Here is a 26,666-nt window from a genome sequence, read left to right on the forward strand (position 1 = left end):
TTGGCAGGGCTGGAGTGGGGGGCTCCTTTGGAAAGAGTCGCCAAGAAACACATCCCTGAGGAGGCACAAGGCAACACCACAGACCAGTCATCGAACCTCCATCCCGGGGGTCAAAGTAGGGACTCGGCAATTGACTGCCGAAGAATGACCACAACTGAGAAAACACGGGGGTTCATTTCACGCCTACATACTTCAGGTTCCAAAAAGATGAAAGGTGGTTTGAGAGAGAGAGGTGAAATGAGGTGGGGGAAGGGCCAGGGAAGGACTGAAGGGCTGCGTCAATCGGGGTAAACGCTCAAGATGACTGGACACCAGCACAGAGCATGAGAAGTGGTAGGGAAGCGGGGGAGGGAAAGAGGGAGGCCCAACACACCTAAGAGAGGCAGCAGGTAAAGAGGGGACCACTCAGGGGGAGGACATGGCCTATGTCTTCCATACACCCTCAGTTACCTGCAGAACGTGACATCTGAAATGGTGGACTAGAAATCAGAAAACCACTTACTAGCTGTGTGATCTTTGAGAACTCATTTCACTTCTCTGAGACTCAGATCCCTGTTTGTAAAATAGAGACCCATAACTACCCAACCTAAAGTAGGGCCCCTTCCTCTGCCCCAATCTCATTTCCTGTACCATGTTCCAGATTGGGTTCCCCAAAGCACTGTCACCCTTTAAATAGAGTGACCAACCATTCCCACTTTGCTTGGGGCTAAGAGATTCCAGGGACAAGGAACTTTCTGTTTTAAAACCAGGACAGTTCTGGGGGAGAAAAGTCCCTTTAATAAATGGTGCTGGGAAAACTGGACAGCTACATGCAGAAGAATGAAACTGGACCACTTTCTTACACCATACACAAAAATAAACTCAAATGGATAAACTCAAAATGGATTAAGGATTTAAGTGTGAGACATGTAACCATGAGACTCTGAGAAGAAAGCATAGGCAGTAATTTCTTTAACATCAGACACTGCAATATCTTTCTAGATCTGTCTCCTAAGGCAAGGGAAACAAAAGCAAAAATAAACTATTGGGACTACACCAAAATAAAAAGCTTTTGCACAGCAAAAAACAAAACAAAACAAAACAAAAAAACCATCAACAAACAAAAAGGCAACTTACTGATTGGGAGAAGTTATTTTCAAAGGATATATCTTATAAGGGGTTAATATCCAAAATATAAAAAGTTCTTATATAACTCAACACCAAAAAAAAAGACCTGATTAAAAAATGCACAGAGAACCTGAATATCATTTTCCCAAAGAAGATATCCAGATGGCCAACAGACATGAGATGCTCAACATCACTCATTATCAGAGAAACGTAAGTCAAGACCACAGTGAGATATCATCTTGCACCTGCCAGCATGGCTAAAAAAAAAAAAGACAACAAGGTACAAGTGTTGGTGAGGATGTGGAGAAAAAGGAACCCTCTTGCGTTGTTGTGGCAGCCACTGTGGAAAACAATATGGAGGCTCCCCAAAAAATCAAAAATGGAAATACCATAGGATTCAGTAATTCCATTACTGAATATACACCCAAAGAAGATGAAAACACTAATTAGAAAAGACAGATGCACCCCTATGTTTACTGCAGCATCACTTAGAGTAGCCGAGCAAACTGAGGCAAGTTGGTCAGGTTACTTCTAGAATTGTCTTCTTCGTTTACTTGTGTAGTCTCTATCTCCCCAACCAAGTTATCAACTCCCCGAGAGACTTCCTGTCTTCTCTATGCCCCTGTCTGTAGCATGGGGTGGGGTGGGGGTTGTAGAAAAGTGAGGGAAGTAGAAGAACAGATCGTATTCTGCTTTGGAGGGTTTCAACAATTGTGGGCAACACCCTTTTTTTATTGGCTTCGGAAACCTGCCTCTGAGATCATTCCCTTTATATCATGAGATGGTAATTTCCTATCTGTTATAGAAGCCCACACCTTGGTGAGAAGCCTAGGACTTTGTACACCTGCTAGGTGGGGAGAAAGTGGGCGGGGGCAGGTGAAGATGGGGAAGGTTCCTCTTCCCCATGAGGCCTCTGGTGGAGTAGCGGCAGCTCGAGTCCAGTCCCATAGGGGAACTCACCTGCCAGGCCGGTGGAGCAGGGCGGTGAGGGGAGCCAGGCTGGGCAAAGGTAAACAGGAAAAGAGAAACCACAGGGACAGAGGGCTGGGCCAGGTCAGAGGCTGCTGTGCCTTTAACTAGTCAGCCCATCCCTCCCAGGCTGGGCTTCGGCACAGAGGAAGCAAGACCATGGTGGGGAAGTTGCGGCCTGTGCTATGGACACTCTGTGCAGGTAAGTAGGCCCCTCTCATGTCCAGCACCCAGAGGGTGAGGGGGTGGGGTATGACAAGGGGACTGATGGGGCGCCTGGGTTAAGTGGGTTAAGCCTCTGCCTTCGGCTCAGGTCATGATCTCAGGGTCCTGGGATCGAGCCCCGCATTGGGCTCTCTGCTCAGCGGGGAGCCTGCTTCCCCCCGCCCTCTGCCTGCCTCTCTGCCTACTTGTGATCTCTGTCTGTCAAATAAATAAATAAAATCTTAAAAAAAAAAAAGACAAGGGGACTGAGTAATGGCAGTCTCCCAGTACCCCCCCAGGGATGGTGGCCAGTGACACGGCCACATTCCCACTGGGCAGAATTACAGGTTCGGCTTTGCAGACCAGTCTCCCCCCCCCACCCCCAGCAGAATGGTTTGTATATGCATATTAATCAATAAAATTCCATTCCATTTCTGGAAGGAATAATTCATAAATTCTCAAGACCGTAATTTCTGATCCTAGATCAGATCACAAGATCTGACACCAGATCTGACAACAGGTTTGCTACCTGGGATTTTAACCATTGCCTTAAAACTAGAGAAAAAGGCCATGGTAGAACTGATAACTTCTTTATCATATGTAGGGAAACCAAGGCAGAGACACTGCAACTTACTCTCATTCCCAGAGCAAGAGAAGACTCCAATCCTTCAAAAACTGAACTAGAAAGGTCCTTTCCAAAGGTCAAAGCTCTTCAGGCCTTCTGATGCTCTGGTCATTGAAAACTGGGAAGATGGGGAAGCCCTACAAAATAGAAATCAGGCATTTGGTGCTCTAATAGTTAAATCCAAATCAGGTGCTATGAAATAGCAAAGTCGTCTTGGGGGACCCGGGAGTGTTCTTGGGTTAAGACAGAGGTGTGTTGGTATTAAGGGTACTGGGCGTAGGGAGGAGTGGAATGGAGAATGGAAGTTGAGAGACTGGGGTGGGGGGATTTAAGGAGTATATTTAATTCAGTGTATTTGGCTAAGCTAGCAAATCCCATCAACCTGCAATTTAGAAACTGTTGAAGGCTTCAGGGATCTGGTAAGAATGAAGAGGAGGGAAAGAGCTTTACCAGGAAAGTTAGGAGCCCCAAGGCCTGGGAAATAGGGGCAAGGAGGCTCTGATTTAGAGCTTGCTTTTTAGCTCCGACAGCAAGCCCCGGAACCAGGTAGCCTGTCTGCCCAGTAGGCTCCACTCCTCCCACCCTCAAAACCTAACCTTTGATTCATCAGGTGGAGGTGCTGGGGAAGGGCTGGGCTGAGTCTCAGAGGTGGACCTGGAAAAGATCCATCAGCTCAGTCCGGCTCCAGCACCACCAAGAGACCCAAATGACTGGGGGCAGACATGCCGTCATGTGAACCTTGTTACTGAGCACCTAGTTTGTGCAGGTGTTTTAGGAGTGAGGATTGTGAAAGGACTGTAGCCCTGAGGGCACGGCTCTCTGCCATCGGACCCAGGCAGTAAGGACACTTCAAGTCCCCGGGGGAGGGAGGCCGAAAGGAAACTGCCATCCTCCCCGGACTAGGCCAGGGACACTCTGATCCTTTCCTTCCCAGCTGGAAGTCTTACAGGAGATGCCTCCCTCCGCCCCCCACCCAGTATACATCCTTGTATTTGCAGTTTGGCCGCAATCAGTGAACTTTTGGCCTGGGGAAAAATGCTAAAACAAAATGCTCCCCCAGCTTAGAATGAAAAGTAGCTTCAACTCTGAACTGCCTGGAGCAGTACATTTTCCCTCGTCCTTTGAGAAGGCAAGTGACCCAGGGGTGAACTCCTTCAGGGGAACCAGTTCTTGGGCCTGTGTTCAGACTCAAGTGTGTTTTCTGCCCCCATCCCCTTCCCTCCACCCTCCCAGGCTGCCCGGTCCAGACTCATGTGCCCACCACCATCGCCTCCATACCTTATGCTACAGTGAAGGGGCTGGAGCAGTGGGACAGGGGGGAGCCTGGGTTGGTGGCAATGTCAGTGGATAGCTCAGGGAACATGGACAATTTCCCAAATGGAAGTATCTGGGGACCAAACACCCACTGCCCCGTGCAAGTGAACAATGAAGGTGTTCAAAGGTCATACCTAAGAGTGACTGGGTGGCCCTTCCCACCCCGTCTCAATAGAGCACAGCAAAGAGAGGAGTAGGGAGATGAGGGAGGGCTTCCTGGAGGAGGTGGAGCTTGAGCTGGGTTCCAGAGGACCTAGGGGCCTTTGCCCTTCTTCCTTTCTCCATCTGAACCTGCACAGTAACAACCTAGATTTTGCTGATGTCCCAGGCAGAGTGACACCTCGCTGATGAGTCACTAGGCCCCAGGACTCTACAGACTTTGGGGAGGCAGATGATATCACCTATGGAAGGGACCCCAACAAAAGGCAGTATATTAGAAAAATCTAAAAACAATTTTGAACCCAACTGAGAATCAGCCTGACAATTCTAAACACTGTCAGTGACACAAACACAAGGCCCACCCTCATGGGACTAGAGGAAACCTTTCTGAAGGTTAAATTAGAAGAACTGAGGAAGGCACTGCTCTACACAGAGAAATAAAGGAATCCAACATCCCAAAATATACTAGATGAGAAAATACATTTTTTTCTCTCCTATCTGAAGACATTCCATAAACCCATGGATGCTTGATCCATGGGTTGTGGGGAGGCTTTGCTGGGGTCTAGGTATCCAAGATCCCGAACTGAGGTGTTCCTCAGGTGATTCTGACGGGCGGGCTACGTCTGAAGTTAGACACTAAAACTTGAAGGAAAGTAGGTGTAATCAACCGTCACCTCTGTTTGCGGCGGATCCTCTGAGCGTGACCCGATTCAGTTTTGCGCCATCTGGCGGCTCCCCTGAGTTACTGTCCAGTGCCCGATTTGGTGACTCAACTCAGGGACCCAAGTGTGAGCATTCTCACACTTCCATGTGTATAGAAGTCACCTGGGGATCTTATTACAATGCAGACTGATTCAGGAGGGCAGGGCCTGAGAGTCCGCATTTCTAACAAGCTCCCAAGTGAGGCTGATGCTGATTTAGGGACTGCTGTTCAAGAAACAAGGCTCCAGGGAGGAACTGGTTTGTGGGCACAGGTGAGAGCTTCACCTTGCCTTTGTCCCCCAGTGCCATCCGCAGGCTTCCAGGAACCCAGCCAACCTGCTTACTGTGATGTTGGTCCCTGGGAGGCCTGGGGGAGAGGGTGACTCGCTCAGCCTGTGCTTGTGCTCCTGGGCCGCACTTGATCCTGCCAGTCCCCACCTCCCTCCCTCCCTCCCTCCCTCCCTCCCCCTCCTGAAACTCTTCTGTCTTGCTCCCTGGATACACCCTCTCCAGGTTCTCCTCCACCTTTCAGGTCTTTGCAGCTTCATCCTCCTCTGCCCACTAGGAAGTGTCAGAGGTCCTCACACCAAGACCCACTTCTGTTTTCATTCTGGATCCACATCCACAATCACATCTTTAGGTGATACCCGTTTCCAACTGACTCACAATTTCTGTCTTCAAACCCAACCTTCCTCCTGAGCTACACACCCACAAATCCAACAGCCCAGCCCACAGGACCTCTCAGCTTTTTTCTTTAAAAAAATTTTTTTTAATTTATCTGTCAGAGAGAGAGAGAGAGAGAGAGAGAGAGAGAGACGGGCAGGAAGTGGGAGAAGCAGACCGCTGTGAGCAAAGAGCCTGACATGGGACTCAATCCCAGGACCCTGGGACCATGACCTGAGTCAAAGGCAGATGCTTAACCCACTGAACCATCCAGCTTCCCATGACCTCTTAACTTAAATGTCTCAGAAGCACTGCAAACTCACAAGCTGAAAAGCAAACTCATAATCTTTCCCCCCTACCTGGGCTTTTCCCGTCATCTCTGCATCATAAACAACACCCATCCATCCCCAAATGAAAGCCAGAAACCTAGGGTCATCTGTTACAGCGTTTCTACTGCTATGTAAGAAACTACCCTGAAACTGAAAATGAGAAAGCAATTTATTTCGCTCACAAATCTGCAATTTGTACGGGGCTTGGGAGGGACAGTGTGTTCTTGCTCTGGGCAGCATTGTCTGGGGTGACTTGCTTGGGGCTGGAAGCCCCACTTCCAAGATGGTGCCCTCCGGCTCCTCTTTTCATGTGCCTCTCCACGGGGAAGTTTGGGCATCTTCACGGCACGGCAGCTGGATTCTAAGAGCAAACATCTAAAGAGAAAGAAACTCGAAGCTGCCAGTACCATAAGGTCTAGGTCCAGATACTGACCCAATATCACTTCCACCATGTTCTACTGGTCAGGAAGTCACAGAACCCAGACTCAAGGAAAGGGACATGAACTTCACTTCTTCATGAGAAGAGTTTCAAAGTATTCAGGGCCATATTTTAGGATCCTCATATCACCTGATACTTCTCCCTCAGCTACACATACATCACTGGGTCCTGACAGTTTTATCTCTTACGTCTTTAAAATCTGTTCACTTTCCTCTTTCTCTGAGGCCGAGCTGACGTGACTGCTTCTCCTAAGCTGTTTCCATAGCCTCTAACTGGCCTTGTGTTCTGCCCCTTCTATCTGTTCTCCACCCTGGAGCCAGACGATCTTTTAAAATAAAACTGTGGCCACGTCACCCCCCTGCTTAACGCTCTTCGGTGATTTGCCACTAGCACTCGAACGAAGACTCAAATCATAAGGACAGGTTCTCCTCACTTACACTTAAGTTCTATAAACCACTGAAGTGTTCCCCAAGCCCCAGTATTCCAGCACCCTGACTGATCCCCCATACCTTGGATAGTACAAAAATTTCGGTCAGATCACATATTTACTCTTTGGTTTGGAAAAATATTGTCAGCACCTCTACCTGTAATCTCCACGCCTTCCTTTTCTCCTGTCTGATCTTCCAAGGCCAGGAGTCCCTTCCTTCCACTAACGCCCCAAGTCACCTGCAGCCCCACTGATTTCTTCCTAATAGGAATTTAGAGTCTCAACCACTTCTCTGGCGTCTGTTATGTCGCCATTTAACCTTTCCCCGCCCTGGGGCCTCATTTTCCTAAACGACCTGGGGACAAAAGCTACTGCTGCATAGTTTCTTTTTCTTCTCTCTCTCCTTCAAGTATCACGGTAACAGAACAAAGGCTCACAATATGTATCTGATTTCCACAGCCAGGTTATAACTTCCTGGTCCTCATTTCCTCTCCGACTCTTCCCACGAGCTCTCTCCTCAGCCCTGAGACTCCCTGTCGTCTGACTCGGGCGTCCTCCCTACTGAGCAGCCTCAGGTGCCCGTGCTGACCCGTGAGCTTCTACACCGCCCGTAAAACAAAACGACGACATCTCCGTCCCTGGTGATACAGGCGCTCCTGCCTGCTTAGCTGCTCTTCTCCACCCACAAAATTGAAATTACCCTTCGAGGCGGACAACTACACAAACAAGGCTCCTTCCCAGCCAGCAGTCCACCTCTCACCTTCCTCGTCGCCTCCTCGCGCCCATTTGCAGGCGCTCCTTCCTTTCCTAAGAGGGCCGCTGCCGGGGACGACGGGCGAGGACAGGGAGCCGCCTGAGGAGTGGGAAGGGCCGGAGAGGGGACCTGTGAGGCACTAGGCCTAGCTGCTAGCACCACCACCCCTTCCCTCAGGCCAGAGCCCACCTGCACTCGTCCCCCCAACATCAGGGGCCGGAAGTGAATTTGCTTTTTCCTATCGGTGGGCTCTTCAGTTTTCTCCTGACATACAAAGAAAAACTGCCTTTCAAACTAATATGTACCCTTTTTTTTACACGCCCCCCCCTTGAGTCTTCACTCATCCGATGCAAGAAAAAAACCGCTGTATTTAGAACTGTTTCCAAAAAACCATCAATGCAGATGGCAGGAAAACACACAAACACAACCCAAATTGTCCTCATGGCCAGTTAGACTTGGGCCCAACCCACATTTCTGGCTACACGGGCAGTGGTGACATTCCAGAACTGCACTGCAGGACAGCCTTGGCGGGGAGGCAGCAACCGCGCTGAGACAGGGCAGACAGAGGAATTGTCCTGAACTGCCGTGAGGAAATGAGCGCTCTCTGTGCTTTGCACGTAGGTTTATTTGGAGTCTTAGTGGGGACGCTAAAGGATAGCATATGGGGACACACACACCCAAACCACCTCCTTGGTGCTATCACTACAGACTGGCTTCTTTTACTTTCTGGAACGTTCCCCACCTTCTCCATGACCTGACCTGTGCAGAGTGCTCTTCTCTCTCCACCCACCTCTTCTCCTCTTTCCACATGGTTCACTTCTGCCCATCCTCCACTGTCAGGTCACCCGGCCTTTCCTTAGGACAAGCGCTCCCCATCCTCAAATCTTGGGTTATATCCCGTCATCGAATGTGTAACTCTTGTTTCCATGGTGCTTTTACATTTTCCTCTGGGATTATTCATCCCAGTGGGACTCACCCGGAAGACTGAATGCTAGGAGAGCAGGGACTGTGTCTGTCTCTGCTTGTCACTGTCCCCTCAGAGTCTAGCGCAGTGCCTGCAACGTGGGCGCCCAGCGGCCATTTGCTTGATGGGTGTGAATGAGGGAGAACCTGCCCTTTTGAGCCTCACCAGGCAGCGAGCTGGTCTGCTTTTAGTGTCTCCTAGCCTGCTTTTCTTCCTTTCCCTCTTTCTCTAGGCAATTTCAGCTTCTCTCCAAGGCTCGACTTCCTAATCTCCTATGCTTCTATCAAAAATTACCCATTCTGAGTCTCTTTCTAGGGTTTGATGGATAAGAGGGACTAATTAGGGAAACACGTTTGTCCTGCTAGGGAAAGAGAGTCACTCCCACCCAGACAGCACTTGCATTTTAGTACCAGTCCAGTGGGGATTTGAGGACTGAGGCGGTGGGTGGAAGATGTTATTTGACTTGAAGGTTAGTAAAGAGAGTGGCCCCTCAAACTACTCCATGTTGGCAATGCTCGGGTTTCATCCCTGTCTCCTCCCTGTCTCCTGAGCTTGTCCCTGCTCCAAGATCACCCTGTCCCTGGAGCAGCCCTCTCTGACCGGAGCACCCACTGTCACCCTTGGAACCGGCCTCCTTTCTGAGGCGCTTTTCTCCCCTCTGCCACCCAGGGACCTCTGGGCTGCTTCCTCCTTTTCTGCCTTGGGGACTCTGGGATGCCATAAACACCTGGCATGGACAGCACACCGTGACAGACAGATGCTTCCACTCAGGAACTTCTCTCTCTGTGCATAGAGAGACAGGTCACACTTGCTGTGAGCATACCTGGTCTTCCATTGACCTGAGCCCTCCCCCCACACTCCCTTTCTCACCCAGGCCTGAGTCTTGCTCCTTCTGGCTTCTCTTCTTTTTTCAGTGTCTTCTTTCGTAGGAGCTCTTTCCCTATAATCTACAGTCCTGCATAAGTCCCCCCATCTTCCAACCCAGAGGAGAGTAAAGAAACTTTTTCAAGGCCCCCTCTTCTCATTTCCACTTTTTCCTTTCCCTGTGCCAGGTGAGCACTCCCTGTCTCTACTTCCTCAATTACCACTTGATTTATCAGTCTGTAACATGGCTTTGTGATTATAAGAGCAATGCATGTTTACTCTAGAACATTTGAGAAATAAAAAATATACAAACAAGAAATCCAGAATTTATCCATGCTCCCAGAACCCAGAGGTCACTGTTATTAATACTGTATTTTGGTATATTTGCTTCTGGAATTTGCTATTTGTGATTAGGTGGAAGTGGGATACTGTTGTGTAACTAACAGTTTTGCATCCTGCTTTATTTTCTTACACATACAAGTTGAATGTTGTGAACTGACTCCCTTGGGTGCAATTTCAAGTCCCACCTCCTTGATAAATCTTTCTCTTACAATCCTTCCTCTGGGTGGTGACACAGCCCCTCCCCTCCCTTCTCCACCTACGTGTTACTTCCTTAACCCTTGCACTTAACACTGAATTAGGTAGGCTCCATTAGGCTGCTGACCAACTGTGACCTCTAACCGGGTGGGGAGTGTGCCCCAGGCCACTGAATCCACAGGGTCGTATTAGACCCCAGCCCTCTGGAAACCTTGAAGTGAGAACTGGCAAAGAGAGGACACAGACCCTGCTAGAAGGAGCGTACTGTCTGCTGAGAGGAGGAGGCCTGCTTGAACCAACCCTCGGCAACGTGACTGTTGTGTGTGGTGGCAAAGTTCCACCGGAAGCAGCTCTGAAAAGCTTCCAAACCTTGAAGCTGGGCCAGGCTGGTCCCCGCGGTTTCTGGAAGGGTGGCTCATGAGCATGTCTCTGATCACTCTCCCAGTGCCTTGCTAGGAGGGGCCCAGCATTAGGACCTTGGGAACAATTCACTGAATCAATTGGAATTTACATATTCCTAAACATCCCTGTAGAACTGAGTTCTAACCACCCAGGCCTCCAGTCAGTCTGTGTGAACTGCCCCTCCCCAGCCAGGGGCCCAAGACTTTCTCAGCCAGAGCCCGGCAGGCAGGGACCCCTCTGGCCTCCGGCACTTCCTCCCCGAGAATGTGGTTTCTCTGAGCAAATGGAATTGCCTAAGTGCCCGCATTACTGCCAGTCTCCCCAGGGTTCCCATAATGTGCTGTGTAGGCCTCAAGCAACAACGCCATCAAGCATTTCATTATCCTCCTCGGATGTATTACTTTCTGGTTAGGTCTCTAGAGATGGTTTATTACCTTCTTAACAAACCTTCATTATTTACAAGCAGTAATCAAGGCTTCAGGCTGGGTCCCCCACACCACACACCCTTTTAGGGAAATTAAATGACTTCTCTTGTTTCCTTGGGGGGGCATCTTGCCCCCTCTCTGGGGGCTCTCCTGACCCTTTATTTGATTTTTTGGGGTGGGCATTTTCTAGCAATCTGTAAGATAGTTCTTCAACAAGTTTCTCTGGTGGTGAGTCCTCCGAATCTTTTAAGCTTTAATTCTGTCACTCATGTATTTGCTGTCCAAGAGCCCTTCTTTGAGCATCTCCAACGTTAGGCCCTTTGTTGAGTCCTGGGGACATGGAGGTGAAGAAAACAGAGTTGCAGAGGAGAAAGATGGGACAAGAGAGAGCGCGGGTGCGGGTCTTGCTTGCGGGTCAGGCTAGAGGTTGTCCTCGCTAAAATGGGAAGTCATCCAAGCCTCACAACAATATTGTTTGGTTGTATCCTCATTTTCGAGCTGAGAAAACCGAGGCACAGAAAAGTTAATTAAGGTGGCCAAGTAGAAAAAGGAAGAATGAGGATGCCAGCCCAGGCAGCTTGGCCCTTGCTTTTGTGGTCTTGGCCACTCTGGTATGTCGTGTGATAAAGTTGCATGAGACTGAAGTCCTAGGAGGCAGGTGCTGTGAGTAACAGGCACTCAGACTGCTTGAGAGAGTCTGGGCATCTCCTCTGGGACAGTGACTGTGCGCTAAACTTCTTCCTCAGCAAAGCGCTGTGGTGCCTGCAGATTCTGATTTCTTCCTGGAGGTGAAGAGCACTCACTCTCCCAGTTCGTCTGTCCTTAGGGAGGTTAACACAACCCTGGACTATTCGTTTGTAACCCCTTGTGGGGAATTAGCTGAGCATCAGATGGAGGCTCTTCTTCAATGGGAGAAGGGCTCAGCCTTGAGAAGAAGAGCAGGGGAATGAGGGTGAGAAAGGATCCTCCTGGAACACGAGGCACACATCTTTCAGGTGGTGGCAGGATGAGAGCTGTACCTATTCGGGGCAGGGTGGGCTCTGAACCACTACAAAGGAGATACCCAATGTAGTCCCACACAAGGAGGTGGAAAGGGAGGTAGTTGGAAGGTTCTAGAAGTGAACTTCTCTACTTCCTACTTGTCTAACCATAGATTAGATACTGGTACTTTTGTCTGGTACTTTTGTCACACCTGGTACTTTTGTCACACCTACTGAGTAGGGAGGCAAAGATCCCATAGAAGAAAAAAACAAGGGCCACAGTATCAAAAATATTTTTAAAATATATATATATATATATTTAAAAGGAACAAATCTCCCTTGACCCCACAAAACTCCTTCAACCCCCATGTCCCTTTGGCAAAGGCTGCCCTCTTCTTCTCATCCCAGTTGCTCTTGAGCTCATCTTCCCAGGCTCCATCATCTCCATTCTGTGGAATCTGCTCACGCCAAGGTCCCCTCATCCCCTCCATGTTACAACATCCAGTGGTCATCTCTCAGTTCCCAGTTCCCCAAACCCAAGGTCGGCAGCACTGGAGTAGTTGACCCCCTTTGCTTTCATGAAACACTTTTCCTGCTTGGCCTCTGGCAACCACTTTTTCTGGGCTCTCTTCCTAGCCCTCTGGCCAGTTCTCCTTCTCCCTTGCTGGTTTCTTCTCATTTTCTCCACCACCAAGCACTGGAGTGCCCCCATGGCTCCATCCCAGAGGTCTTCCCTGTCTTTGTGCACTTCTCTGTCTTGCTCCCATCCTCTGGCCTTCAACGACCTCTCCAGGGAGCTACTGTCTCCTCAACACCTCTATTGGGTGTCTAATAAGCATCTCAAACTTCACATGTCCACAGACAAGCTCGTGATCTTCCCTCTGAAACCTGCCCCCCCCCCAGTCTTCATCATCTCCATAAATGACAATTCCATCCTTCCAGTTGTTTCGGTCAAATCCCGTATCTATCCTTGACTCCTCTTTTCTTCTAATATGTCAGGTCTAATCTGCAGTCAAATCTCGTCGGCTCTACTTTGTACATACATTCCGATTTGGATCACTCGTCCACCTCCACTACCCTGACCTGTAGCCATGCCACCATAAGCACGCACCTGTACAACTGGAATAACCTCTTGGCAGGTCATCCTGCTCCCACTCTGCTCCCCAGTCTCCTCACTTCCTTTCACCTCACTTCAGATGAGCCTTTAAAAATTTATGTCAAGTATATCCCCTCAGCTTAAATTCCTCCAAGGGCACCCCACCTCTTCCAAAGAAAAATATAAAGTCCTAAATATGGGCTACAAGGCCCAACGTGACCTTAGATTTCTCTACCTCTCTGCCTTGTCTCTCCTCCTCCCTCCCCTCCTACCACATGGCTTCCTTGCTGTTCCTTCTCTTGGACCACACTTACTCCTGCCTTCAAAGTTCTCCTGAGAGGTATCCACACGGCTTTCTGCTTCAATCATCTGTTGCTACAAACCAGATCACCCCAAACCTTAGTGTCTTAAAACAATGCCAATATACATTTTCTCACAAATCTTCACTCTGGGAGGGCTCTGCAGGGATAGCGGACCCCTGCTTTTCCAGAAAACTGAGCATGCCCATCCACATGCTGAGAGTGGATGCGGGCTCTCCCAGGGGACCTCAGCTGGAGCGCTGTCCCAAATACCCGCATGTGGTCTTTCTTTCCATGTGGCTGCCTCACTTTCTCACAGAAAGTTACTGGGTTCTCAGAGGGAGCATCTCCGGAGGACCAAGCAAAGCTTCTGGCCTCTTACAAGTTAGTATGAGAAGCCATAAGGTGCCACTCACACTGCTGTCCCAGTCCTACTCAGGTTCAAGAGGGGACACAGATGGAAGAGAGTCACCATCATGTGGAAAGATGAATAGACATGATGGGAGATACTGGTGTGGCCATACTGTCTTTCTCACCTTTTCCTGATAAACTTGCGTAGAATGAGCTCACCAGGGAATAACCTCTCTCTCTTTACCTTGCTTTAAGCTTATTTCTAAAACTCCTTACCACATTTAAATGCTCCATAAAAACTTGTTAAGTGAATGACTAAATCATCACCACAACAAAAAAAGATGGTGAGGAATATTTATCAAGAGCTTTCTATGTGACAGAGACTAATAAAAAAAGTATTTACACATAGTATCTCATTAAGTTCTCCCAGCACCTCTGGGAAGTATTTGTGCTCCTATTCTATGGACAAGAGAAGTTCACACAGCTGGGAAGAGGTGAAGCTGAGGTATAAAGCTGGGCTTTAGCTACCACACAATGCATTTAACTGTCTCCACCTCGGTCTTGGAGAACAGTGGGTGTGTCATGGCCAAGATCACAGTTGCAGTGTGTCTAGCTGTGGCTGCTGGAGGAGAATGTCACTGGGCATTCCCTCAGAGGTCCTATGGGCAAGGAGTGGCTATGCTATGCCATTTAATTCTTCTCACTTCCCACTTTCTTTCCAGTCTGGGTGACTGTCAGTGCCATCTCTGTGGAAACGCCCCAGGAAATTCTTCGGGCTGCCCAGGGAAAGAGCGTTACCCTTCCATGCACCTACCGCACTTCTGTCTCCAACAGAAATGGATTTATCCAATGGGACAAACTTCTAAGGAGTCACTCGGTAAGGATCCTTAAAAAGTTGAGGGTATCATGGAAATGAATATTACCTGACCATGACCTCTTAGAGGACAAACACTACAAGTCTTTCAGTAAATGTTAGAATAGACATTAGCACCCAGGGGCGCCTGGGTGGCTCAGTCGTTAAGCATCTGGCTTTGGCTCAGGTCATGGTTTCGGGGTCCTGGGACTGAGCCCAGGCATTAGGCTCCCTACTCAGCGGGGAGCCTTCTTCTCTCTCTCTCCCACTCCCCCTGCTCTTGTTACCTCTCTTGCTGTATCTCTCTCTAACAAATAAACAAAATCTTTAAAAAACAAAAACAAACATAAACATTAGCACCCAAGCTGGACTGGGTGGGCAGAGCAGTGAGTGTTGGACTCAGCAAGGGGCCTATTATGCCACCTTTATTTGGAAAAAGTGACCTTCCTAAAATATCCTTCTGCTGGTCAGTCTCGAGTTACCTTAATTTTATCATTTGAGACAGTCATTCCTTTTGATTAGCATAGAGCTCTCCTTGAGGCCAGATTTTATTTTCTAGTGTTTTGGGGTTTTTAAAAATTTCCTGTTTAGGTCCTTTTGGGGAATATAGAAGACATTTTTTTTTTTTTTTAATTTTGAAATGGGTAATACAGTCCTATGGTTCCAAAATGAAAACATCATCAAAAGCAAACATTGGGAAGTTTCATTCCCATCTTTGCCCCTATTTACTCTGATCCTTCTACTCCTCACCATTTCCACCAACCCCCCCGCCCCCTGCCCCACATACACTCCCCACATGCAGGCAAGGCTGATTTTCACCGGTACTGGTTGTTTGGGACCAGTCTCTATTCTGATTGGTTGTTAGATCTGCTGCAATTATTACGTATTTTGAGTATAACTCTTGGCTAAGAGAACCAATTTATTTTCCCGTGTATCCTTCCATTGATTCTTTATGCAAATTTAAGAAAATGTTAATGTGTTTTGTGTGTATGTGTGTGTGTTCCTATTTCCCCCTTTTTTACACAAAAGGTAGCATATTCTAGGCACTGTTTTGCCCTCTTCACTTAAGATAGCTGCTGAAGAGCTTTCTGTACCAGTTAATAGAGAGCTCCCTCCTTCTTTCAGAGCTTTGTAGGAGTCTGTGGTAAGAAGACACTTAATATTTAACCAGCGCCATAATGATAGGCACTTGGTATTCCCAGTCTTCCAATTACCAAGAATAACCATTTACATATGTCATTTTGTGTGTGGACAGGTATAATGCTAGAATACACTCCCAGAAAGGGTCAATGCTCTTATAATTTCACAGAGACTACAAAATTGCCTCCATAGGGAAGCGTTACGAGCTCCCCCCAGCAGAGCCCGAGTGCTCATTTGTGTGCAGGTGTGTGTCTAAGTAACACATGCATCTGACTAACGATTAAGCAGTAACACTTACACAGAGTGAAAGTATGTCTACCCCATTCCCTGAACTCCCAGTTTCCTCTTCCCCTCACCAAAGGGAACCACTTTTACGAGCTCTGGGGTGGCCTTCAATGCATGCTGTATGTATACACAAACATAAATATGTATGTACCTACACATACATGAATAGGCATGTTTACATAGACCATACACACACTGTTCTGCACTTGGCTTTTCTTCTCGTAATACAGGTCATGAAGCTCTTTCCATATGTCAGTACATTTACATCTCTCTCATTTTTTTACCCTTGATCTCAGCCAAAAGGCCTAGAAGCAACCTGTCTCATTTTTCAAACACTTACATGAAGCATTCCATTTTATGAATGTACTGTATGTACCAATGATGGACATTTGGTTTGTTCCCTGGATTTTGCTGCTACAAAATAATGCTGCAATAATTATCTCGATGTGAGTGTCTATGGGAATGTATAGCACACATAGATAGCATAAGCGTGTATTTGAAGTAGATGCGTGTAGGGTAAGTTATTAAACATAGAACTTCTGAGTCACAGGATATGTGAATTTAAAATTTTGATAAATGAGATCAACTTGCTCTCATGATATATCATGCCAATCTCCACGTTCACCAACAATATGAGGGCACCCACTTGTCCAACACACAGTACTCTCAAACTGTTTGATCTTTGCTATTTTGGTAAGTGAAAAAAGTATCTCATTTTTAAAATCACATTTGCATTTCTCTAATTATAAGAAATGGAACATCTATGCTTAAGTTTGAGTAAGGTTTACATTTATCTTATTTATTTTTTGGGGTGGGAGGAAGAAGAACACATTCAAAGTTTATTCTCCAACGGACAGCTGGCATCAGCAGGTAAAACTACCAGAGTTTCACCAAATATCATATATTCACAAGGTGTTATTTGCTTAACAGTGAGAAAGGCTCTGGTGTGTTCTCTGTAACAATATCCACTTCCTAGTATTGTGCTCCACTTACAATTCCAGGAGGAAAGGCACCACTTGTCCAAAAAAAATTTTGGATCCTAAAGTCAGGTACAATAACACAAACTTTTGATAACAGTATTGGTCTACTTTTCCACACAGAAGGAGACTGACTTCTCCACCCAGAAATTATTAGGTTCTTTCATTCTCCTTCCTTTGTTAAACCATTAGAACAATGTTTCATCATTTGCTTAATATTCCATATACAAAAAGGGAAAGTTAAAAAAAAATCACAAGAATATCTCGCCTGTCTCCACCACACAGCAATTTAGGTTGAGGTGTCAGAACACTTCAGCTGTCGTAAAATAGGAAAATAGAGACTTTGGCTACAAAACTAAAAATTAAATGAGGTAGATAAATTAGAGCTTTCACACCCCTGACTTGCCTGTTCCAACTTCATAACCTTCACAAAATACTCAAGAACAATCTTCATGATTACTTGACATAAGCTGCACCAAGGACGTCTCTGTACAAATTAGTATGCGAACCTAGGGGTGCCTGGTCTGTTGAGGGTCCAACTCTTGGTTTTGGCTCAGGTCATGATCTCAGGGTCATGAGATCAAGGAAGCCACTAGTCGGGCTCCACACTCAGGGTGGGGGGCGGGGTTGGTGTTGGGCGGCAGTCTGCTTGAGATTCTCTCTCCCTCTGTCCCTCCCCCTCACCAGTGTGCCATCTCTCTCTCTGTCTCAAATAAATAAATCTTTCAAAAAATTAGTGTGTGAACCTATAAGAAACATGCCCTTCCATGAGTCTTTTCAAGAATAAAAACCCAGCTCTTCCATTGAGTAGGCCTGGTGGGCTAACTTAAGTCACCCCAGGGTTCCCGCTCCAGTCCCTTCCCCTCCTGGTGGTTTGGGAAGGAGGCACCTGGAAAGCAGGGGGCGTATGCCGGCACTCTTGGGGCTCTAGCTGAATGGTTTTTAAATAGGCAGGACCACACATTGAGGGCATCCTACTTAAGGTCCCATGGTTGAAGGAACTTTGTAATTCTACAAACTTAGTTTTTTTTTCTTCTTCTTCTTTTTTTAAAACGTACATCCAGAAAAAAAGAAAGGATGGGTTCAGGGTTGGTGGGAGTCATACAAAACAGGTCCTGAAACAGATGCCAGATCTTGTTCCTGCACCTGCACACAGTCATCGGGGAAGTATATGTTACCCCTGCTCCCCCGTTAGGCTAACAGTTATCTTTCTCATGGTGGTTCAGTAAGTTCCACAGTGAGGTCTACTTTTAAAAGGCAAATGTGGGGGTACCTCCTGGGTGGCTCAGTCAGTTAAGCACCAGACTATCTATTCATCTATCCTATCTATTCATTTATTTTATGATGTGATGTTAGTCACCATACAGTACATCATTAGTTTTTGATGTAGTGTCCCATGATTCATTGTTTGTGTATAACACCCAGTGCTTAATACCCATCACCCTGTGACCCCATTCCCCCTGCCCCCTCCCTTCTGTAACCCTCAGTTTGTTTCCCACAGTACAGAGGCTCTCATGGTTTGTCTCCCTCTCTGATTTCTTCCCATTCAGTTTTCCCGCCCTTCCCCTGTGGTGCTCTGTGCTATTCCTTAGGTTTCACATCTGAATGAAACCATATGATAATTGTCTTTCTCTGCTTGACTGATTTCACTCAGCATAGTCCCTCCAGTTCCATCTATGTCAATGCTAATGGTGGGTGTTCATCCTTTCTGATGGCTGCGTAATGTTCCATTGTGGATATGAACCACATCTTCTTCATCCAATCATCTGTTGAAAGGCATCTCGGCTCCTTCACAGTTTGGCTATTGTGGACATTGCTGCTATCAATATCGGGGTGCCCCTTCTTTTCACTACATCTGTATCTTTGGGGTAAATACCCAGTAGTACAATTGCTGGGTTATAGGGTAGCTCTATTTTTAACTTCTTGGGGACTCGCCACACTGTTTTCCAAAGTGGCTGCACCAACTTGCATTCCCACCAACAGTGTAAAAGGGCTCCCCTTCTCCACTATCTCCAACACCTGTCATTTCCTGCCTTGTCAATTTTGGCCGTTCAGGCTGGTGGGAGGTGGCCTCTCAATGTGAGCGCGACCTCTTGGTCTCGGCTCCAGTCTTGGTCACAGGGTCCTGAGTGCAGGCACCACATTGGGGTCCATGTTGAGTGTGCAGCTACTTAATAAAAAATTTTTTAAATGCAAATGTGCCTGCCAGAGGTAAGCTTTAGGTCCCTGGAATACCCAGAGTGAAAGCCTTTACCTTTTTCCCTGACAGGAAAGACGGGGTGACCCAGGACACCCAAGGCCTGGAGTAGCAGGACCCATGGGAAAAGAGAGTAAATCCCACCTGGTCCTCCCTGTTGTCTGTTGCCCTGAGGACTGATGGGCCATGGGCACAGGTCCTTTCTACTTCCAGAATCTCAGGGTAAAACCCAGAGAGGGAAGCTGCTGCCCTCAGCCCGAAGAAACCGAAGAAGGTCTCTTTCACCATCACATGTATTCAGCCAACCAGAGACGGTCTCACCAGCCACTTCTCTGAGTGCTCAGATAAACACTAAAGTTCTTCTGTTGACTGATGGATCCCTCACTTCCAAAAGGAGTTGAGGCAATCCCCTTGAGAGTAAGCAAGGGTGCAGGGAAAGGGATTAAATCTGTGTCCTCAAGGAGATTGTTGTGACAGGTCCAGGCAAGGGGGTGGCGGTGGGAGATCCAGGGAGGAAGCCTTGGGATAGCTGTGATTAGGAGAATAGTTGGAGCACGAAGGGTCCTAGGCAGAGCCAACCCGTCAGAAAAGAGCGGAGCTGGGAAAGATCCAGATTCACGGACTGGCCCACAGCTCAAAACACTTCCTCCTCTCCCGCCCCAATGCTCCTCCCCTTCAGGAGAGCTAGTTACCTGCCCCTCCCAGGGCGGCTGCAGTTCCTGCCCTACACAAGAGAACCTGCACTCCATTAACCAACTCGAGTTTCCTGGCACAGGCTGTGTTGGTCCAGACACAAGGGCACCTTGTCCTGATTTGCCCAGAGGACCTGTGCAGCATCAGACCTGACACCAGGTCTCCACACCCCCTTCTCTACCCATGCATGCTCTGGCTTCTGCCTCTACCAATCCCCTGCCTTCACCGGCAACTTCTGATTTGCTAATTCAACGTACTCATTCAGGCTTCATCTTGTTTCATCTCCCGTTAGCGTTTCCCACTATCGACCACTTTCCCATCTTGGAATCTTCCTCCCTTGGCTTTTTGGGCAGTCTCATCTTGGGTTTTCTTCTGCTCTATCTGACCTCTCCCCAACCTTTCAAAATGAATTAACCTGGGGACTTGGCATACGGCACTCATTTACCTGGGGTGGCTTCCTCTAGCCCACAGCTCAGTTAACATCTAAGTCCCTGACTCCCCAACCTTCATCCCTGGGTGCACTCAGCTGCCCTGGCCAGCTCCTACCGAACTCTGCCTGTGCCATCGACACTTCAGGCACATCATGTAGAAAACAGAACACATTGTTTTTTCTTAAAACATTCTCTTTCTAGGTGTTTCTTCTCTTGGAAATGACTTCACCATATACCCGAATATTCAGGCCAAAGACCCTCCCCCTTGAGGTCTGCCACTCCCTGACTCCCAGTCCCATTGGTCTACCCTGTTCACACTCCCCAAATTCACTTCATCCTTCCCGTCTACATTGCCACAGCCTGATCTGAAGACCCACAATTTTCCGTTTGAATTGCTGAGATCATTTCTGAACTGCCTTTCCTTCTCCTCCTAATTCATCTCCCACCCTGTGTTGAGAGTTAAATTCCTAAAAGACATGGCTCTCTAGTGCTTTCAGGATATGATGCCACTGATTCAGTCCCATATACACGATGCCTGCAGTCTGGCAATCCAGAATCGCCAGGGCCCAGGCTCTAAAGCCAGAATGCTTGGTTCGAATCCCTCCCCTGGCACTGGGTTAACCACTTGGGAGAGATACTTAACCTCTTGCCTTGGTTTCCTCATGTGTAAAATGGGTAAAATCGCGATATTTCCTTCATGGGGGTAAAATCATAATATCTCCTTCAAGGGGATGTTGCAAGTATTAAACAAGATAATACATACAGAGTGCCTGGAATAGTAGCCAGCACGTACCACACACTCAATAAACAGCAGCTACCATCTTTATTGCTACCTGCCCGTGCTCACCTTCCACCTCATATACTCTCTTCCGTTCATAATGAACACACTGGGGTAGACCCATAGCTTCCCACTCCGAGGTCTTTTTTCACTGTTCTCCCTTTGCCTAGAATGCCAAACACATCCGTCCGTCCTCCAGCGTGCACCGCCCCAACCCCCTAGCCCTTTGCCTGGCCAGTTTGTCCTTCAGGATCTGAGGCACTGTCTCCTGGGAACTCTTCCAGGAAGCCTTCCCAGACTATCCAGTTTAGATGTAATGCCTCTCTTCTGAGGTCCCACAGTTACTCAAAGGCTGTCATAACATTTATTCTTTGAGGGCAGAAATCATGAGCTCCTCATCTTGGAACATCACGCTCAGTAGCGATTATGTCTTGCACTTACTTTCTGCCGTGGCAGAAATATATATACTTTAATCCTCACAAAAATCATATAAAATAGGTGTTATTGTTTTGATCTCCATTTGGTAGAAAAGGAAATGGAGTCACCTTTTGCTCGAGGTCCTCTAACTAGGAAGTGGCAGGACTGGGATTTGTACTGAGGTAGTTTGGCTAGGAAGGAGTGATCTTAGCCATGCTAAGATCGCACATGATTGCACAATGAGTGAATAAATTGATCCCAAAGGCAAGAGTCAAGTAAATAAAGTGGGCTTGGAAGCCAATGATGGCTGCCAACGCAATATCATGGTGCATAATAGATGCTCATGAAATACCTGGTTGTCTGAACAAGTGAGAAGAGTTTGAAATCAAAAACAATTTGAAATCTCTTGGGTAAGAGAGAAGCCAGAGGTTACCAAAGGTCAAAGTGTGGGGAGCTGAGAAAAAGCCCCTTTATCCCCATGTGCTTCTGTGATATGAATTGCCTACCTGTCCTGGTCTTTCAATATTTTCATTAAAGGTACAGATACATCATAAGAGGAATCCACAAATGGGCACTACGTGTTAAAGCTGTTTGTTCTGAGGGGTCGACGAGTTAGCCCTCTGGGCCTGGCAACCTGTGGACGGGGGTACTCAGCACAGGCTGCAAGCACCATGCCAAGACATGGGGTAAGACCAAGTGGTTTCTCCTCCCTCCCAGGAAAGGGTGCTCATCTGGGAATTTTCGATGAAAAACTACATCTACGGTGACCTCTATAAGAACCGTGCCAACATCTCGAGCAGAGCCGAACACTCGGATGCCTCCATCACCATCAGCCAGCTTACCATGGATGACCACGGCACGTACGAGTGCTCGGTCTCCCTGATCGAAGACCTGGCGGGAACCTCTAAGTCACGCGTCAGGCTCTTGGTCCTGGGTGAGTATCTCCATCTCCTTCCTGGGGTGACAGGGAGGCAGGGCAGGGAGAGGTGCTGGGAGAAGTCATGCCTTCATGGTAAGGGAAAGCCAGAGACAGCCCTACCTGACCAGGAGCTCAGGCTCCTCCCCTCATGCCATCTGCCTGCCAGGGGCTGCCCCTCCCTTCTGAACGGAAGACTATTCTGAGTTGCCCATCCATGGCAGGCAGTTCCCAGGGCAGTGGAGTAGGCCTGTTTGGAGTGGCCCTGGGGCTCTTCCCCATATCTCAGCTCCCTTCCTTTTCATGGCAAACTTATTAGGGAGAAGAAAAAGGGAAATCATAGATCCTAAATAAGGACTCTCACTGTGCCTTCCTTTGGCGCTGAGAGCCAAATCGTGACCTCCCCATCATAAATTCAGCTAATCAGGAGATACCCTTCCCACTAGCGTCTCTCCAACCTGGGCCCCAACCACATACCACTGAGGAGGCTCCACTGCCTTTGAAATACGTCCCCAGATGACATTCTTCCCATACAGATCACTGATTATTAGAGCTCATAGTTTTGGAAGAATCTGAACATCATCTACTTTAGTATCTTCATTTTACAGATGAGGCCCAGAGAAAGCAGGCCCCGGACTCAGAGTCAGTTACTGGACACTTATTGGCGAATGGCTCTTCTAGGTCCACTATAGGAATGGCCTCCACCCCGGGAGGTAGCAACGCTTTAAACCCAAACAATGGATCCTTTTTCATTTACTTTTTCCATTTATACTCCTTAGTGGAACTTTTTTTAAACTGCGGGAACTGGCTGCCTGGCTTTTTGAAGCATCTGTCAATCAAACAGTGTAGCCCCTGTCTCCTCCCATCTTACCACCAGCATGGTAGCCAATGGGAATACTCCTCCACATGCTTCATGTCCTTTCTAAATATGCACGCGCGCGTACATGCCCCCCCCCCCACACTTTTTCTTTCTTCCTTTCCTTTGGGGAAAAGAAAAGATCATATTATGAAGACCACTTGGCAGTGTTTTGGGGTAACGTTCCATGCCTGTTTCTCCAGATTGATACTATAGATCTCTGTATCGGCGGCACACATTCCGTCACGTGGACGTGCTGTGATTTATCCAGGTGTCCCACACTGATGGACATTCTCAGACTGTTTCCAATTTTGTGTGTGAACAGTACTGATGTATATTCTTCCTCTCTGTTGTTTTTGTTAGGTAGATTCTTAAAAGCAGGATTTCTAGGTCAAAGACGATGCCTTCATGAAACATGAAGCCATACTGGCAAACTACTTTCCTCAAAATGACGTCTCCTGCCATAGCGATTTATGAGCACGCCGGTTTTCCCCCATCCTTACCGGCACTGAATGTTATCAATCTTTTTAATTTTTGTAAATTTCGTTACTTTGTTAGGTAAGAAAAAATTCAGTGCAGTCTAAATCAAAATGTTAATTTAGCCACTAATAAGCTTCACTACTCCCCATTTGGGCCCAACCCCCTGAAGCCTGGGGACCAGCGGTGGGGAGTGAGGGCTTGGGGTCTGTCTCCTCACCCTACCTCCTTCATCTGACTCCTCCCAACCCTGGGAGGTGATGATGTGGCTCCTCAGAGGTCAAGGTCCAGGGAGGATCAAAAGGAGAAAAGCCAAGTCCTGCTTGCCTGGTGAGGCCATGTGCATGTCCCTCTGGGCTCTCACATAACCCCACCTTAGCTTTTTTTAGGGGGGGTGAACGAACAGGTCCTTCCACCCGATACAGGTAGTATGTGTGCCCCTGTCCTTTCCCACCCAGTACCCGTTTCTGGCACTCACTCCTGCTCTCTGCCAATCTGCTCCGGGCTCCCTGTGGCCCAGTAAGCAGAGCCCCTTGGAGACATGAACATGGCAGGGGTCAGCCCCCACTCCCACATGGCCATTGCAGCCCACTCCAGCCCCCTTCTCTTGGCTGCAGGCAGGGGTGTCCCCGGAAACCCAGAGGCCTCCAAAAGGCCTTCTGTCCTCAGACTGCAGAATTAGCACTTCAAAACCATATAGGTTTCTGTCACTCAGCGAGCCTCAGCCCCAGAAAGAGAGATGCCAGCTTCCAACCGTAGGGAACCCTGGTCTCCATGCTGGATTCTTCTGGTGTCTCCTCAGCTTGACCCGAGATGGGGGAAATACCTCTTTCCTTACCCCAGGAGCAGGAGAGCAAATACTCATGGGTCCCTTCCTAAGCATCCTCTTCAAAGAGATCTCCCTGATGAACCTCCAGGCTTCCCTTGCTTGGGTGGGAGGAGGGTCCCTGATAACCTAAGGATTTGCTCTTGGAAAGGCTGCTGGGATGTTTCTCATGCTTCTCTTTCATACTGAGGACACTCACCCCCCTAGAGGTTGCAGTGGAAATTCTGGGCACAGGAGAAGTCCCAATCTGTCTCACACTGCTGCTTCCTAGAACACATCTGAGGTCCCTTGTCATGCGCCACCGCCTTCAGTAGTATGAAAATGAACTTCATGTTCTTGTTTACACTTAGACCTTTATTTGATCCAGAATTTATTTTTGTAAATAGGATGCTAGGAGTCTAACTTTGTTTTCTCCCACATGGATAACCAATTGCAACAGCGTCATTCACTGTACCAAAGAAACCCTGATCATCCCACGGGGATGCCAGCTTTGGCACATAGTAAATTCTTACACAGAATGGCTGTTTTCTTACTCCTTTTTTGTTCATTTTCCTTTTGATTATTCCTATGCTGATATTACATGGTTTTGATTATAGCATGTTTATACTTATGTTTACAGTTTATTTTGGAGGGTTTTTGTTTTGTGTTGTGTTGTTTTTAGTTAGAGCTATCAGTGTTTGAATAGTCAGCTTTTAATACCTGGCACTGTGTAATACCTTCTCTTGCTAAACTTTTCCAAAAAAATTCTGTCAATTTCTACACAGTTATTCTTCCACATTAATTTTTAAAATCATTTTGCTTAGTTAAGAGTAGAAGTTGATTAGAATTATGGTCAACTTACATATTACTTTGCAAAGGAACGACATGTTACAAAGGTTAAGTCCTCTCATCTAGGAAGATGTATTTCGGATTTAATGACCCCCGACAACAAGGGATAGCTAACAGAACTCCAGGTCTCCTGCGGACAGAAGGTATAGGACCTTTTTCCTATACCTTCCTCTTTTTCACAACCCTGCACCCAACCATGTAGCTAAATTTCCCGTTTCTCATGTCCTCCTGCTCTGAAAACAGAGGGGATTTACCTTAAATAGAGAGAACACTACCATCTACTTGCAATGACCTTGGTCTGTGTGAAAGCTGTCACAGAGTCATGGTCGTAACAGCTCCCGTTTCCTGAGGATGAGCTATGAGCCAGGCATCTAAGAGCTTTACAGATATGGTCTCTTTTAATCCTTGCAATCCATCCGTGGAAGTGGGTATTAACACTCACGTTTAATAGAAGAGAACACTGAGGCTTGAGACACCTGTAGAAAGGGTGCAAGCTTCCATCAGAACAGGATGACCCAAAGGCAAAGCCCTGTACTTTCACAGTGGGTAATTGATCCCGTTCAGGATGATTCCCAAATTCTTTCAGGTTTACTTACATCTTCTAAGTACCCTTTCTGTGAGTTGATAGCAGACATAAGCTTGCCAGTGATGTTTTAGCTGACTGTGGCAGTAACTTGTGCTCTGCCCTTCCTGGATCCATGCCAACAGAAGAAGACTGGCAGGGCAGAGCCCAGTCAGCCCTGGATGAGCCGTTTGTCCTCATTTGTCCACAGGACGCCTACATCTTAGACACATCACTCATTGATAAATGAAATTTTGATTCCTCTTCCACATGGGGGGTGTCTCTGCTTAGGGTCTGGGACACGGAAACCCCGCTGCCTCACTGTTTCTGGGTTTCCATGGGGAGGTCCTCATGGTCTTAGACCTTTAGGAACACTGACAGCCCCTCTCACCTCATGGACGAGGCTGTCGCCCTCACACATTTTCATCTTCTGGCATTTTTAGAGCCGTGTTTCAGTTGCTCCCAATCTAGCTGGGGTGCCTGATGTGTTTGTCTACAAAGTACCCCTAAAGCAAGGGGCCTGCTCTCTGGAGGGCTCCTCAGGTTGACAAGTGTAGCCTGTAGAAGGCTGTTGGTTGTTGAGCTGGAGCTCTGCTCTCCCCTCCTGCCACTATAGCAGCCTTAGTCCAAACACAGACAAACATGATTGTGTTTGGTGACGCTGCCTTGCCTCTTGAAAACACAAATTAGAAAAAAGAGAGAAACAACAACAAAAAAGAAACATGTTGACTTGAGCTCCTGTCTACATGCTGATTTTTGTCCATGACTGAATTTGTGGCCAAATGGGTTGGTACTTTGCTCTTTTTCTTTCCTCACCAGG

General features: G+C 47.6%; 1 protein-coding gene across 1 annotated transcript in view; it reads left to right on the top strand.

Annotated features, from left to right (window-relative positions):
- The first annotated feature begins 2,235 nt into the window (after window positions 1-2,235).
- The window catches only part of LOC111150635 (glycoprotein A33), a 44,332-nt gene continuing 19,901 nt past the window's right edge, over window positions 2,236-26,666 (top strand). The window contains exons 1-3 of the mRNA XM_022508123.1: window positions 2,236-2,278; window positions 14,333-14,487; window positions 22,099-22,315. Of these exons, the coding sequence (XP_022363831.1) occupies window positions 2,236-2,278; window positions 14,333-14,487; window positions 22,099-22,315 (415 nt within the window). The remainder of the gene's footprint in view (window positions 2,279-14,332; window positions 14,488-22,098; window positions 22,316-26,666) is intronic.

This window comes from Enhydra lutris, unplaced genomic scaffold, assembly GCF_002288905.1.
Source record: "Enhydra lutris kenyoni isolate GAN:26980312 unplaced genomic scaffold, ASM228890v2 scaffoldscaffold24, whole genome shotgun sequence".
NCBI classification, from domain to species: domain Eukaryota; kingdom Metazoa; phylum Chordata; class Mammalia; order Carnivora; family Mustelidae; genus Enhydra; species Enhydra lutris.